The sequence below is a fragment of the Lineus longissimus genome, chromosome 3 (genome assembly GCF_910592395.1).
Source record: "Lineus longissimus chromosome 3, tnLinLong1.2, whole genome shotgun sequence".
NCBI classification, from domain to species: domain Eukaryota; kingdom Metazoa; phylum Nemertea; class Pilidiophora; order Heteronemertea; family Lineidae; genus Lineus; species Lineus longissimus.
Window position 1 is genome coordinate 12,718,674 of NC_088310.1, and position 14,468 is coordinate 12,733,141.

General features: G+C 41.0%; 2 protein-coding genes across 2 annotated transcripts; both read right to left on the reverse strand.

The window, feature by feature from the left end:
* Window positions 1-265: 265 nt before the first annotated feature.
* Window positions 266-4,227, reverse strand: LOC135484914 (uncharacterized). The gene is made up of 5 exons (XM_064766615.1): window positions 4,134-4,227; window positions 3,443-3,646; window positions 3,080-3,198; window positions 2,700-2,966; window positions 266-2,443 (listed from the first exon to the last, which is right to left on the reverse strand). The coding sequence occupies exons 1-5, from the start codon at window positions 4,221-4,223 to the stop codon at window positions 424-426; spliced, it is 2,700 nt and encodes an 899-aa protein (XP_064622685.1). The 5' UTR covers window positions 4,224-4,227; the 3' UTR covers window positions 266-423.
* A 2,370-nt stretch (window positions 4,228-6,597) lies between these two features.
* On the reverse strand, window positions 6,598-7,689 carry LOC135484778 (uncharacterized). Its single transcript, XM_064766458.1, has one exon. The coding sequence runs from the start codon at window positions 7,687-7,689 to the stop codon at window positions 6,598-6,600; it is 1,092 nt and encodes a 363-aa protein (XP_064622528.1).
* Window positions 7,690-14,468: the final 6,779 nt, after the last annotated feature.

A 14,468-nucleotide genomic window follows, 5' to 3' on the forward strand; every position in this document is an offset into this window, starting at 1 on the left:
CCCGAACCCATGGTACTTGTGTTGCGTTTCGGAGCTCGAATTGTTCGCACGAAGGTTTTGACACATGGTTGTACACGTACCTAGCCGCCTGCGAAATTTTTTTCTGCAGGATACTTCTGCCATAGTGTACATCTGACAGCCAATCAGAATTCAAGGCAAGCACGTGTCTTTGTTGACATCATCTTTCCACATGGCGCAATAATGTCAACAATGCCACGTGTTCTGATAATCTTGGAAAGAACAAGTTAGCAAATGGTTAGAGGAGTATATTAGCTAAAATATATTTATTTGCAGTATCTTAACATGTATGCCCTTGAGAGAAGCTTTCTAATGAGTAGCAATATTGACAGAGGGGTTCAGTAAGTTGGCCACAATTCCCTTTTTCGAGGTGCCTCCAAGTCCTACAGTCCTTAAAGGGTTACACTACTGTTTGCTGTGTGTTTTACCTAGGCTTTGATTTCTGCTTACACATACAGAGATATTGTGTGGGGCAGCTGGTTTCTTTTTTGGTGGGAGTATTCCACCTCTGATGTCAAGTGTTGCCTTCCTTTTTTCTGGTTGCTTAGTATAGCCATGCTCACTCACACCAGAAAGCTTTGTTAGCCTCCCGCTGGAAAGACACTTGCGACCCCCAAGTGAAGCTCTTTTCCTTCTTGCGATAGCTGTTGGCTGTACACCAATCTGCTTCATTCCAGCTATTCTCATTTTTTTCTTGTTGTTGTTTATGACATGTGAAAGACCAGAGTACTTTCCAAAAGTGTTCAACGCTGAAATAAGTGCCGAGTCAGTTTGAAGTTTCGATGCACTCTTTATGAACGTTTTGACAGCTGGCTTGAATGTATCAGGGTCATGTTCTACCTTAGTGGCAAGCTTGGAAGCGAAGGCAATTAAATCCTCCCTAATTCCGTCTCGTTCCTCAGGACTTGTTGTTTGCTCAACGGTTGTTGCCGATGCGCTGCTGCTGCTGCTGCTGCTGCTGCTGCTTCTAGTTATCTGCCTTGCGTCAAATTGTTTATGGACTGTATTCTGGAGAGCTAGGCTGTCCTTCTGGAGCTGAAGACGTGTAGGCGAAGTGGAAGTAGATGATTCTGTACCATGGGACTTCTCATGAGAGCTGCCTGCCAAAGACATGCTTACTAGAGTGTCTGCGTTACTGCAATCATTCTCACAAAACTCAACCTGTTCTCTCCTGGGTACAATCCTGGTGTCATCCCACAGGGATGTAAACCACTCTGGACTAACATCTTTTCCAGTAGCAACTTTGTAAAGCAACTGACGGCTTTCAGCTGATGTGACTGGAATGATGTTCAATGATGCCACTTGGAACTTTTTCGAAACTGCAACTTGGTGTTTGCATGGACCGCCATTTTTTCCGATGTGACAAGTACACAGGCCCACTTCTGTATTTACAGTGTAGATGGTGTCCTTTTTAGTCTCACTCGGTACAGTGTACACATTTGATGACAGTTGTTTAATGTCACTAAGGCTGACTTTGTTGTCAACAGGAAAGTACTTTGAATGTCTGACATAATCTAGGCGGTTGTTAGCCACATCAACAAGTCGTCTTTCATAGAAAGACTCCAATCGGGTGACGACAAATTCAACCAACTGGAGAGCATTGTATGCCTTCATCCTCAGAAGTATCTTTTCCTTTAGAACCCTCATTGCAGCTTCACAAAAATTGTTAGTGTTATTCCCACGAATGGGCATGTCATCTCTAAAGCATACTGCCCACAAGTGTCTTCGATCATACAACTTACTGACGTAGGTCATGAATGACGGATATGAAGTTGCTGTTGTGTCATTTCTGGTGGCCTCATACCTTTCCACTAGGGAAGCCTTATCATCTGCATACATCATGTCCTTGACTAGGTGGAACAGCTGTTGCCTGTGTTTCATTGCAATTTGGTTTTTACTGTCCCATAGCCAACGCCATGCTGCCTGCAAAACATGGAAGACACAAAGAATGGGGGTGGATTTTGGAAAGGCGCTCTTTAACGCCTTTCTCTCAGCTTCGCAATCATCCGTCATGAAAATGATGGAGCCTTCAACCCCTCTGCCATAGAATGCCTCATTCAGGATGATGGACTTCAACAATTCCAGAGCGCTTTTGATTGTGCTTTCTGTTTCTGTGCTTGTGATGAGACAGCCAAGAGGCAACCCACCACAACAGCTATGTGTCATAAGCAGAAACAAACGCAAGTTGTGACGGTCCATGTTTCCTGATGAATCCACAAATGTCATCTCACCACTCTGTTCAACCATTTGATGAACCCTTTTCATGAGGGGGGTGCAAATAGCAACGATAAGCTGGTTGTCACTTGTGCTCATTTTGATGATTGTTTCTCCTTCTGAATTTAGACGTTCCACTAGCTTCTCAAGGTCCTTCATCATGTTGAGATCACTGTTCCCATACGCCTTTTTCGCAATGGTGTGATATAGCCTGCAAGAAGAAGATACAAAGGCATATTGAAGGGGCTCAATGATTCAGAAGTCAGTGGTCCATTTCTGAAATGAAAATCACTTTGAATCTCAATGCAAAGCTTTCTTTTGAGTCAAAATGCACCAGTTTTCCAACTACATGTACTAGTCCATTACCACCTGTGTTCTTTTTCAGATTCAGTAAAACATGGACTTGATGTCCACATATCATTACTTTAATGAAATAGAGCCCAGTGCATTTTGTACTATTTATTTACCTGTAGCACCATTGGAGGTCTGGAATCTTGGCACGATCAGCACTTGCAAAAATAAAGTCATCTTGATGATCTATCTGCATGTCATACTTGTGAAGTTCTAAGGCAGAAGATGGCGAATGGCCTGCTTCAAACATTGTTAAAAACTTCTTTGTCACTTCTTCAGAGACGTCACGGTGTCGAAGAGCATCAGCAGAGTTCAGTAGGTGGTTATGGATGAAATTCATGTTGACAATCATTGGAAATATTTGGAGGTGTGCATCTTTTGATCTGAAAAAAATAAACACTGACTAAAATGTTTTACCTGTACATTTCCCAAATCAAAACAAATAAACTTGTATATCCACAATGATCTTGAAGTTAGAACAAAAACATTGACTTACCTGCATCTCCCTTTCTCTATGCGCTTTACACTGATTGTCATAGTGGCGCTGCACTTTGTATTTTTGGAAGATAGGCGACTGCATTCAGTTCTTGTTTTATGTTGACATCTTAGGTCTTCCTGTTAAAAGAGAATGGAGGATAATGCAAATTGTGAAAGATATATATAATGAAAGAATATTCAGTTCTTGAGAGGGAAAAGTGTAAATGTGATGTGAGTTGTGAATTGAATCAAGGAATGGAATGCAATTTACAACAACGCCATTGAAATTTCTAGCCTAGATTAGAGCTAGAATTGTTAATTATTAATGACTTATCTCAGCTGAACAGTGTATTGATCTTGTATTGATATTCATTAAACTTACTTTAAATATGACCTTCTCTCCAACATGCGGATAGGTCTTGGATACTCGGAAAGTACTCTTTGAGCACTCCTGGAACTCTTTCTTCCAGCTTTTTGCTTCATCTTTACTTCGCAATGGCAGGCGAATAGTTGCCGTAAACCCTCCACTGGTAGGACACTCTGAGAAAGAGCACAGGCGGTACTCATACTCATCTGATAAAATTCCCTATAAAACACAGAAAAAAATCATTGAGCTGAGGGAATGATGAGTATGTTATCCTATAATACTAAAACTGGTACGAAACAGAATGTAAACAGGTGGTAGCATGACTGACCGACTGTGTACACCTTGAGAAAGTTTGCCCCTTTATAGACCTAGATCTTTGAATAGCAATACAGCCATTCATAATAAATAGCACTAAACAAATACAATGGCCCTTCAACAATGTTCAAACTACCAAAATAGGCCTGATACCTTCAACAGCAGACATCGGATACACTGTCCCTTTAATAATTATCAACATTGGCAACACTGTCAGTGTCACTGCCCCTTAAAATTTCACAAATCAATGCATGCACTGCAATACATGTACAAAGTCAAATGTATTATAATTATGTAGCGATCAGATCAGCTGATGCCTCTTTTGTATGCATAATATCATCAATTTTACAATGAATCTGTGCAATTCATTCCTAAACACTACGACACAAACCTTGAGTTGAGCATACTTGGGGTCAGACAATGAACTATTGTCACATTCACAGTTGAAGTGGCACTCGGCATGCGACTCGGTATCGTCCATTGTATTTGCATTATCATGCATAAATAAACAGTGTGACGTCAAAGATCGCGCCAATTGTGATTGGCTGTCAGATGTACACTATGGCAGAAGTATCCTGCAGAAAAAAATTTCGCTAGCCGCCTACACCTGACATGTACTCATCCTACACATCATGACATGGATGCCGAGTGAATGTCAGAGTCGATACATGTTTCACAGACATATCAGGCAAATTATAGGTTCAAAATGCGCAATGCCTCTCACCTTTCATACCACTGTATCGGATTCTCGTTGTCTTTTGACATGTTTGAGTGTTTAGGCTATACAGGCAATCAATCACGTCGTGAAACAGAACGCATCAGAAGTACCACAGATTCTACGCTCTACGTCATCAATTTTGTGGTCACGTGCGTCTTGAATATGGTCACGTGAGTCTTGAATATGGTCACGTGAGTCTTGAATATATTTTGTTCAAGGTTGAATATATTTTGTTCAAGGTTGGACATATTTTATTCAAGGTTGAACATATTTTATTCAAGGTTGAACATATTTTATTTAAGGTTGAAAACATTTGATTCAAGGTTGAACATATTTTAGTCTTGAACATATATTTCCTTCTTGAACTTATATTTAACTTCTTGAATGGTTATTCTAAAGTCTTGAATAAATTCCGCTTTGGCTTGCCATACGCGTCACAAGCATCGGAATAGCATTCCGCGACGTTACTATATATAGAATTATCGTTACTATAAATAGAAAAGAAACAATGTATTCATAAATCCTATGGGGGCTAATGCCCGGGGGGGGCAAAAATCCGGGGGGGAGATGTCCTAGGGGGGCAGAAGTCCTATGGGGGCTAATGTCCGGGGGGCAAATGTCCGGGGGGCAAATGTCCGGGGGGCAGATGTCCTAGGGGGGCAGAAGTCCGGGGGTAGAAGTCCGGGGGGCAGATGTCCAGGGGGGAAGGGTCCTGATACCTCGTGGTACATACCCTAGGTTGTTAAGAGTCTTCACACAGAAAATATTCCTATTTGGGTCCACCAACACATGGGTTACTTCACAGAACTGAGGTAATCCAGGATTATGTGGATTAATCTGGAGTACAGTTCCTTTTTAGCTCACCTCTTAGCAGAGGTGAGCTTATCCCATACCGTGGCGTCCGTCGTCCGTCGTCGTCGTCGTCGTCCGACGTCCGTTAGCAGGGCACGTTTCGTAACTGTTAGAGCTATTGAGTTGAAACTTAGTACACATGTACCCTTATGTAATGACACCTTGGAGACCAAGTTTCGGTCCGATTCGTTTCATGGTTTGGCCACCAGGGGGCCAAACGTTAAAAGTGAAAATATGCAATATCTCCCTTAATAGTTGTCGGGAAATTTTGAAAAAAATATATGGTAGGTACTTCTAGCAAAGGTGCATCATATATCCTCCGGGTTTTTGATTTGACCTCCTTTTCAAGGTCACAGAGGTCAAAGTTTGCTGATTCACTGAACAGTAGCATGTTTCCTATCTATTTTAGCTAGAAGGTTTTAAACCAGTGTGCACATGTATCTGGGGATTCTCTATTCCACCCCTAAAACTTCGGCCGTTCGGACATCAAATATGGCCGCCAGGCAGCCATCTTGAAAAATAAACACAGTACTATTACTCCGAAACTAATGATCGGATAGCAACCAAATTTGATATGGATGTATATCTATGTACTCTCTACTAAATCCTTGATTTTTTATCAAATGTGATAGCCAATATGGGTGCCAGGCGGGCATCTTGAAAAATTCTTAGTTTGGCCACCCGGGGGCCAAATTTAATGTCCAAAGTTAAAATGTTTGATTGCTCGTTTAATAGTGGTCTGATTTTTATAACATTTTTATGGTAGGTACTCCTAGCAAGGATACATTTCATAAGTTCGGTCCAATATGATTCACCACTTGACCACCAGGGGGCAAAATCCAAAAACCTTAAAAATGTGATTATTCCTTAACTTTTTGCCCGATTGCCACCAATTTACTATCATGGGTACATCTAACCACCGTACAGTATATGTCACACAGGTTTTCAATTTGACCTACTTTTCAAGGTCACAGAGGTCAAATGGCGTAAATTGGCCGTCGGGCCGTAACTATGGCACGTTTCTTAACCGCAATGACTATTGATCACAAATTAAGTACATATGTACCCATTGGTCAGGTGATCTCAGGTACCGAAGTTTGTTTCGATCTGATTTGCCGTTAGGCCTCCTTTTCAAGGTCACAGAGGTCAAATGTACTGTAAATTGGCCATTTTGGGGAAATTGTAATTGGTTGGACCTACATCAAACCTAACACTACATGACACAATACCATACTCTTCATCCATCTTTCCTCCACATGAGGTGAGCACAATGGCCCTGGCCATTTCATTCATACGTTCTCCCATGAATGATTAGTTTTCTAACCAAGGCCAAGTTACTTGGGTCAATGTTGTCCTCAGGAAACGCCACGCCCAGTTGTTCTAATATATTGGGACCAATTGGCAAGTACCCACAGTCCTTCACTTGGTCACCAGCATACAGGTAGTGAGACTTGTCCCCCGTTTTTGCTAATTGCAGGCACATCCACTCCTGGTGTCTCATTGCAATAGTTTTTGCTACATTTTTGAAGTTTTTCCCACACAGCACATGGCCTTTTTCAAGACAGTTAAGGCCTTCAAAGCGCATGCACCAAGAATACCTCAAAGGCCCAAACATCAGCATTTGTCTGGGAAAGTGAGGCATGAAGTGATGTTTTCGAACAATATTATCTGGATACAAAGCACGAAATTGTTCATGGTGCCTGCCAATCAGATATCGTAGACGTTCTGAATCAGACACACTGACTTCGAAGGTAAAACCAATTGAGCAAATTTTCAGCAGCAACAAGAAACATGCCAGATGTTTGTCATCTTCATTCAGCCCAGCAACATCACTCATGAGAAAAGGCAAGCTAAAGCCAAGACTTAGCATTTGTGCTGATGACTGTCTAAGTTTCTGAGATGCTGATGTGATATGGGACTGTTCAATCAAGGATGGCTTATCCCGATCTTTGGGGTAGGGAAATCCAGTTATGAAGTCATTGATCTTTTCAATGCTAAGGAGACCACGCTTCATGACATCGTTAAGCATGAGTTTTGTTCCCAAATTGAGAGTCCCTTCAAGGATGACATGCATGGCATCCTGGGGAAGACATGTGGTAACATCAAAGAATGGTACTTCAGCCAGAACACTAGTCCTATTGATTCCGTACAGTTTTGAGAAATGTTGCTTCAGTGTCTTGTCTATACCAGGTCTGTTGATAAGGCTCAGTTGGTCATTATGAGACGCCAATGATCTTTCTTCAGATTCTTCAGCAAACTGAATCTGGGTCAACTGATCACTAACAATAAGGCACTTGCGGCATGGTCGATGTGCGCTACCAACAGATTCCTTGAAGCCTCCAATAAAGTTACTCGCTGGAGTATCTCCATTAAACATTAGAAGCGCACCCCTAAACACCTCTTCATTCCCACCAATTTGAAAAGTCTGCCCATCTTCCAGTACCTTCAAATCATTTACAAAATTTTCTAACAACTTTTCCAAGCCTCTCTCACCATATTTCTTGATATCTACTGTTTTCGCAACAGCTGCAAGTTAGATAGTTCTCAAAGATGACCGCATGCTTGGATGGATATTGCCAAGTCCCCAGTAGAACACTCCAACTTTATGCTTTTTTGATTTTGAGCCAAGAGAATTCGCAACTTCAAGATCATCGTAGTATAGATAAATTTGAAGTGCAGTAGCGTCGACAGAGAATACAGGATGAGATCGAAAGAATTCACCATCCATAATGTCTCTCAAATTGCCATCACTGGAGCTGTGGGAATTACGGACTTCGGACAAAACTGCTGGGTCATTAAGAAGGTTTTGAAGTTGATCTATAAGACCAACGTAATAACCCTGGTGACTGATTTTCTTTAGCGTACCATTTTTCCACACGTACTCCACACCCAGCTCTACAGTGTCAGGATCTGTGAGCCTCATGTTTGTTCTCAGGATATTGTCACGCTTATACTTTGTATCTACAGTAGAAAACAAACTACTAGTGTCAAAAACATTTGTACCATCTTCACCAGAGAAAACAAAACTAATCTGATCTCTTGTTAAGTTCAGGGTTTCAAGTCTTTTTTGGATTGTAGACTTGATGCGCTCAAGTCTTTCCTGGATCAAAAATCTTGTCTCTCCCACAACACCACTGATGGCAGTTTCAGTCAAACGAAACTGATGTTTTAGTTTCAGAAGGTAAAGTGCCTTAAGATACTCATCTGATGGTGAATCAGCCTCTACTTCCATTTCAGCAATAGGTTCTCCAATCAAATTTTCACCAATATCACCAAATCCATCTGCAGCTGCAGATTCCGCAGCTGCAGAGTCCACTTCCATTCTTACATGTATGTCAATAGCTTCATGTTTACGTCTTATATGTTTTCGCAGGCTATCAACCTTTGAATATGTCTCTTGACACGTCTTGTCTATTGGACATTTCACCACAAAATTGTGATCCAACCTATGAATCCTATCAAGATGTCTCAACAATGATGAAAGATCTGCAGCAGAAAACTTACAAAAATCACACTGAATATTTTTGCGATCCATCATGAACAAAACGGTAAATCATTAAAAAATTACTGGTAACTGGATCAATGCCTTAGAAGAGAAAAAAACGTGTCACAACAAGAATCATAACCCAGTCATAGCCATAATGTACTACAGTGGGAAAACATACGTTATACAAAATGACATACCGGTAATGCATGTAATGTCAAGAACAGTGTCAACACAATTATAGAACACACTCATCAGGCAGCTTCAGTATATTAGTCCGTCACCTCGAAAGCCCGGGCAAACGTGAGATATTTCTGTGGGCGCACTTTTTTTTCATCCTGGCGATCCGGAAGTTTCAATAGAAAATCCTGAATGAAGTACATGACTCCGCGTAGCCGTTGTGGGTATTGTAGGTGGAACACATAATATGTAGCAAATAAGATGGTGAGTGCCGATATGAACGTTGGTTTCGAGTATAGAGCAACAATCTCCTTGTCCACAATGATAGCCATCAGTTTGATCTTGCCATTCTCGATGGATAACAGCAGTCGAGGCTCTGGGGCACCGCCCTTGAATTCATCGAAATCTACCTTTGTCTGCAAGAGAAGGGAAACAGTAATATTCTGGACTGTATCCTTTTTGCAAACATAACTCTTCAAGGTAAAAAGCTCCAGTGTTGCAATTAGGCCACGTTCTGCTCATGCCAATCTCATATAGGTTCCAGAAAAAGATTTCCCATGATGAAAGATTTCCATTTTGGGAGAGTGGTTTTTTTGTTGCCATGGAAATGGTTGCCATAATATATTCGATTTTAAGGGTCAATCAAGTTTGATCAGGTGAGCAGCTCTATGGCGATACTTTCGTTGCTTTACCCTTAGGCCCTGGGCTACAATTATTGCTAACCGTAGGAAACTAACTTACCTCTACCACCTTGACAATCTCATGATTAACTGAAATCCTTTTTGTGACTGTTTTCTCCTGGATGCTACGAAAGACTTCCAGTTCTTGGGCAAATGTTAGTGGTGAATTGGTTGGTGAATCTGCTTTACGTAAAGCTTTCACAATTTTAGCCCAGTTCACTATTGTAGTGTTTAGCTTATCTTCTCCCACAATTAATGAGAATTCATGGAGTATCTGAAATATGAGTGCACACATTGAGATCAGTTTTAGCAAGCGACAAGGAACAACTTTCCAATATCTGTCATTTATAAGGTTCACAGGTAGTCCATTCACCCTTTACCAGAACAAGTTTTTCTCACCCAAGTAGGAGCAGATGCTCAACTTTGAGCATTTGATTTTCATAACTACAGTTGAACCTTTCTTGCAAGACAGCACAAACATTTTCTGTCAATTATATGCTAAGTATAATGATTGGATTAGTTACAGGAATTGCTGGGTTCCTGAAATGCAATACAGCATGATGAATGGCAACAGGGTTCCTGCACTGGTGAGGTGTAAAGTTACCTAAACTCTTTTTCCTTAAGATTTAAGATTTGAACCCGGGGCCTTTTATTTTATGCCTAACGGAAAGCACTTGTATGGATCACAAGTACAATCATTTAAATTTTTCAAAGAAAGATGATAAACTTACCCAATCACTTTCCCTAAAGCAGGGGTATTCATTAAGAATTGTCGGAAGTGTTAGTGAGGGTGTAGAGGTAATCCAATCCCTCCGGCTGGTGTATGTTGCCTCCAGCAAAGTCTTCACCGTCGACTTCTTAGGGGACAGTTTCTGTAGTTCGGTCTTAAGTAACATTGTTCGGTCTTAAGTAACATTTTCTGGAAAGAAGAAACATAGCTTAATATGAGGCACATAGAACATGGTAGAAGTTGGGTGTTGGGGGCACATCGGTAGATTACTAGAAGATATCACTGTTCTATAGATGACCGCACAAGTCAGCAAATACAATGAATAGCTTACGCAAGACTGTGCTGCCACCTGGAAAGTGGAGCAGTACCTTACAGTATTAGCAGGGGTTTATGCAGTCAGCCATGTGTGTTGCACGCATGTAGGCTAGCCTACTGTACTGGTGGGGATCTGGGGAAGGAAGGTTGGACATCTCCAGCAAGGAATTTGAAATTTAGACTTGGGGCGATTCAAATATTAGGTGACATTGCAAGATTCTGGAAGTTTTTTAACCCCTCCCTATACGCAATAGCACGGTACATGCTAAAAACTTAATACAAAATGGAAAATCAGCACTTGTCCATAGGACAACTTGAACACAGACTTGACTTGAGAGTCTAAAAATCTATGTTGTCCCGGCAAAGCGGACAAGTGCTAAAATCAAACGCTTACTCTATGGCCAGATTCGACACTCAGGTCTGAAGGTGATCTTTAAGTTAGATCCTGGCACAGCAATGCTCACTTGGGTAAAAGTCATTGATTGGTTTTAAAGAGATATTTGGAAAGAAGAACAACGAGCACCCAAGAAATGAATGGTTCCAAACTCCCACCCACCTGTTATACTTCAATGAAACGGCCAGGGGCCATTGTGCTCACCGTATAGATATTTGGTGCTTTGTAATTCATCCAGATTAAGAAACATTGTACATGTATAGTATATAGGTCAAACCAAAGTCGGTATGACATGTGATGTATCGTTGCTTGGAGTAAGTACCATAAGAATATCATCAAAAACAAGTCAATAATAAACGAGATATTGCACTTTTTACCTATTTTAGTTTTGGCCTCCTGGTGGCCGAGTTGAGTACCAGATCAGATCGAAATTCGGTGTCCGAGGCTACATGACGTAGGGAGTCATGTGTATCAAATTTCAAGTTCAAAGCTTTAGTGGTTAAGAAACGTGCCATAGTTACAATCAAACGACAAATTTACGCCATTTGACCTCTGTGACCTTGAAAAGCAGGTCAGATCAAAAACTCATATGATATGTGATGTATCCTTGCTAGGAGAACCTACCATAAAAATGTTATTGAAAACGAATCACTAAAAATAAGCAAGATATTGCACTTCTTACTTTTTCCATTATGGCCCCCTGGTGGCCGAATAAAGAATCAGATCGAGCCAAAATTTGGCATCAGAGGTTATCTGATGTAGGGGGTTATATGCACCAAGTTTCAAGTTCATAGCTTTACTGGTTAAGAAACGTGCCATAGTTTACACTCTAACGGCCAATTTACGCCATATGACCTCTGTGACCTTGAAAAGTAGGTCAAATTGAAAACCCGTAAGATATGTGATGTATTCTTCCTAAGGGTACCTACCATAAAAATTTTATCGAAAACAAGTCACTTATAAGCGAGATATCACACTTTTTAGATTTCCACTTTTGGCCCCCTGGTGGCAAAGTTGAGAATCAGATCAAACTGAAATTCAGCACCAGAGGCTATGTGATATAGGGGGTTATATGTACCAAGTTTCAAGTTCATAGCTTTAGTGGTTAAGAAACGTGCCATAGTTTACACTCTAACGGCCAATTTACGCCATATGACCTCTGTGACCTTGAAAAGTAGGTCAAATTGAAAACCCGTAAGATATGTGATGTATTCTTCCTAAGGGTACCTACCATAAAAATTTTATCGAGAACAAGTCACTTATAAGCGAGATATCACACTTTTTAGATTTCCACTTTTGGCCCCCTGGTGGCAAAGTTGAGAATCAGATCAAACTGAAATTCAGCACCAGAGGCTATGTGATATAGGGGGTTATATGCACCAAGTTTCAAGTTCATAGCTTTACTGGTTAAGAAACGTGCCATAGTTTACACTCTAACGGCCAATTTACGCCATATGACCTCTGTGACCTTGAAAAGTAGGTCAAATTGAAAACCCGTAAGATATGTGATGTATTCTTCCTAAGGGTACCTACCATAAAAATTTTATCGAAAACAAGTCACTTATAAGCGAGATATCACACTTTTTAGATTTCCACTTTTGGCCCCCTGGTGGCAAAGTTGAGAATCAGATCAAACTGAAATTCAGCACCAGAGGCTATGTGATATAGGGGGTTATATGTACCAAGTTTCAAGTTCATAGCTTTAGTGGTTAAGAAACGTGCCATAGTTTACACTCTAACGGCCAATTTACGCCATATGACCTCTGTGACCTTGAAAAGTAGGTCAAATTGAAAACCCGTAAGATATGTGATGTATTCTTCCTAAGGGTACCTACCATAAAAATTTTATCGAAAACAAGTCACTTATAAGCGAGATATCACACTTTTTAGATATCCACATTTGGCCCCCTGGTGGCAAAGTTGAGAATCAGATCAAACTGAAATTCAGCACCAGAGGCTATGTGATATAGGGGGTTATATGTACCAAGTTTCAAGTTCATAGCTTTAGTGGTTAAGAAACGTGCCATAGTTTACACTCTAACGGCCAATTTACGCCATATGACATCTGTGACCTTGAAAAGTAGGTCAAATTAAAAACCCGTATGATTTAAGATGTATATTTGCTATGAGTACCTACAACAAAAGTTTCATCGAAAACAAGTCACTAATAAGCGAGATATCACACTTTTTAGATATCCACATTTGGCCCCCTGGTGGCCAAGTAGAGAATCAGATCGGAGAGAAATTTAGTGTCACGGGTCATCTGACCTAGGGGGTCATGTGTACAAAGTTTTAAGTTCATAGGCCTAGCGGTTAAGAAACGTGCCACTGTTTTTGAACTAGGATACGACGGACGACGACGACGACGACGACGACGACGACGACGACGACGACGACGACGACGACGACGACGACGGACGACGACGGACGACGGACACTGCGGTATTGTATAGACTCCCCTACGGTGAGCCAAAAAGCCATGCTTTACTTTCTCCCCAAGCTCCCCAATAAGGAAATTAATTTCTGCAGCAATTTGGTTGCAGGGGAACTAATGCCACTGAATGTGACAAAAAAGCTCACCTTCATAACTGTGGTCGGGAAGAACTTTCTGCCTCCTTTTCCCAGGCTTCTCTATTTGGTCACCTTTACGTTTCGCCCTAGGCGTCTTTCGCCTAAAGAGAACAGCATTGATGAATTTTTCTCGGATTGAATCCTGAAGGTGATATTTTAAATTATTAGATTACATTAGAAACTATTAGACAACAAATCTTCGATGCAATCATCACTGGAGTCTCGTGTTATTAGCTCGCCTTATGTATTTTTGGTATCATATTATTCCAATTTTCAAGGTGGTATCAGTATCACTGCTTCCACATCAGTAAGGCCACTGCAATTACTCTTGTTGTTATGAAGTCATGAAAGTGCAAGTGGCAGACAGGTTTTCACTTACACCTTGGAATTTTGCAAATTTTGGGGTCGTCAAACCAGTTATAATACCCTTTTCGAAGGAAAAAATTTACCCGGTTGTACAGCTGTGGCTTTGATTTAGTTTCTGCCGTCTCCAACAAAAAAAAGTACCATGCATATTCTCCTGTGGTATTCTAGAGCACTCAGCTTACCCATTTATTTTTTCCAAACGGGTCACCCAGGACAGGGTATTCTGTCACAATCTTTTGTGCTATTTCTGTATAGTCCTTGGCGAGATCCGTCTTGAAACTGGTGAAATAGTTCACACATTCCTCGATGAAAAGGTTATTTACCGACGAATCCAGCCCCAGCTTTCCTGCCCTTATACTGTCTTTTAGGCGAGCACTAAAGTTTGGCAAAGATAGCGGCCTTGGTAGTGTCTCTGGAGGACAAGGGATCTGGCATG

Bases quoted from the DNA above. Each gene is read 5' to 3' on its own strand.
- LOC135484914 (XM_064766615.1), bottom strand. From the start codon at position 4,223: ATGGACGATACCGAGTCGCATGCCGAGTGCCACTTCAACTGTGAATGT. The intron at 3,647-4,133 runs GTTTGTGTCGTA...TGTGTTTTATAG, and splicing joins CCAAGTATGCTCAACTCAAG to GGAATTTTATCAGATGAGTA. The intron at 2,967-3,079 runs GTAAGTCAATGT...TATTTTTTTCAG, and splicing joins ATAGAGAAAGGGAGATGCAG to ATCAAAAGATGCACACCTCC.
- LOC135484778 (XM_064766458.1), bottom strand. From the start codon at position 7,689: ATGTTTAATGGAGATACTCCAGCGAGTAACTTTATTGGAGGCTTCAAG.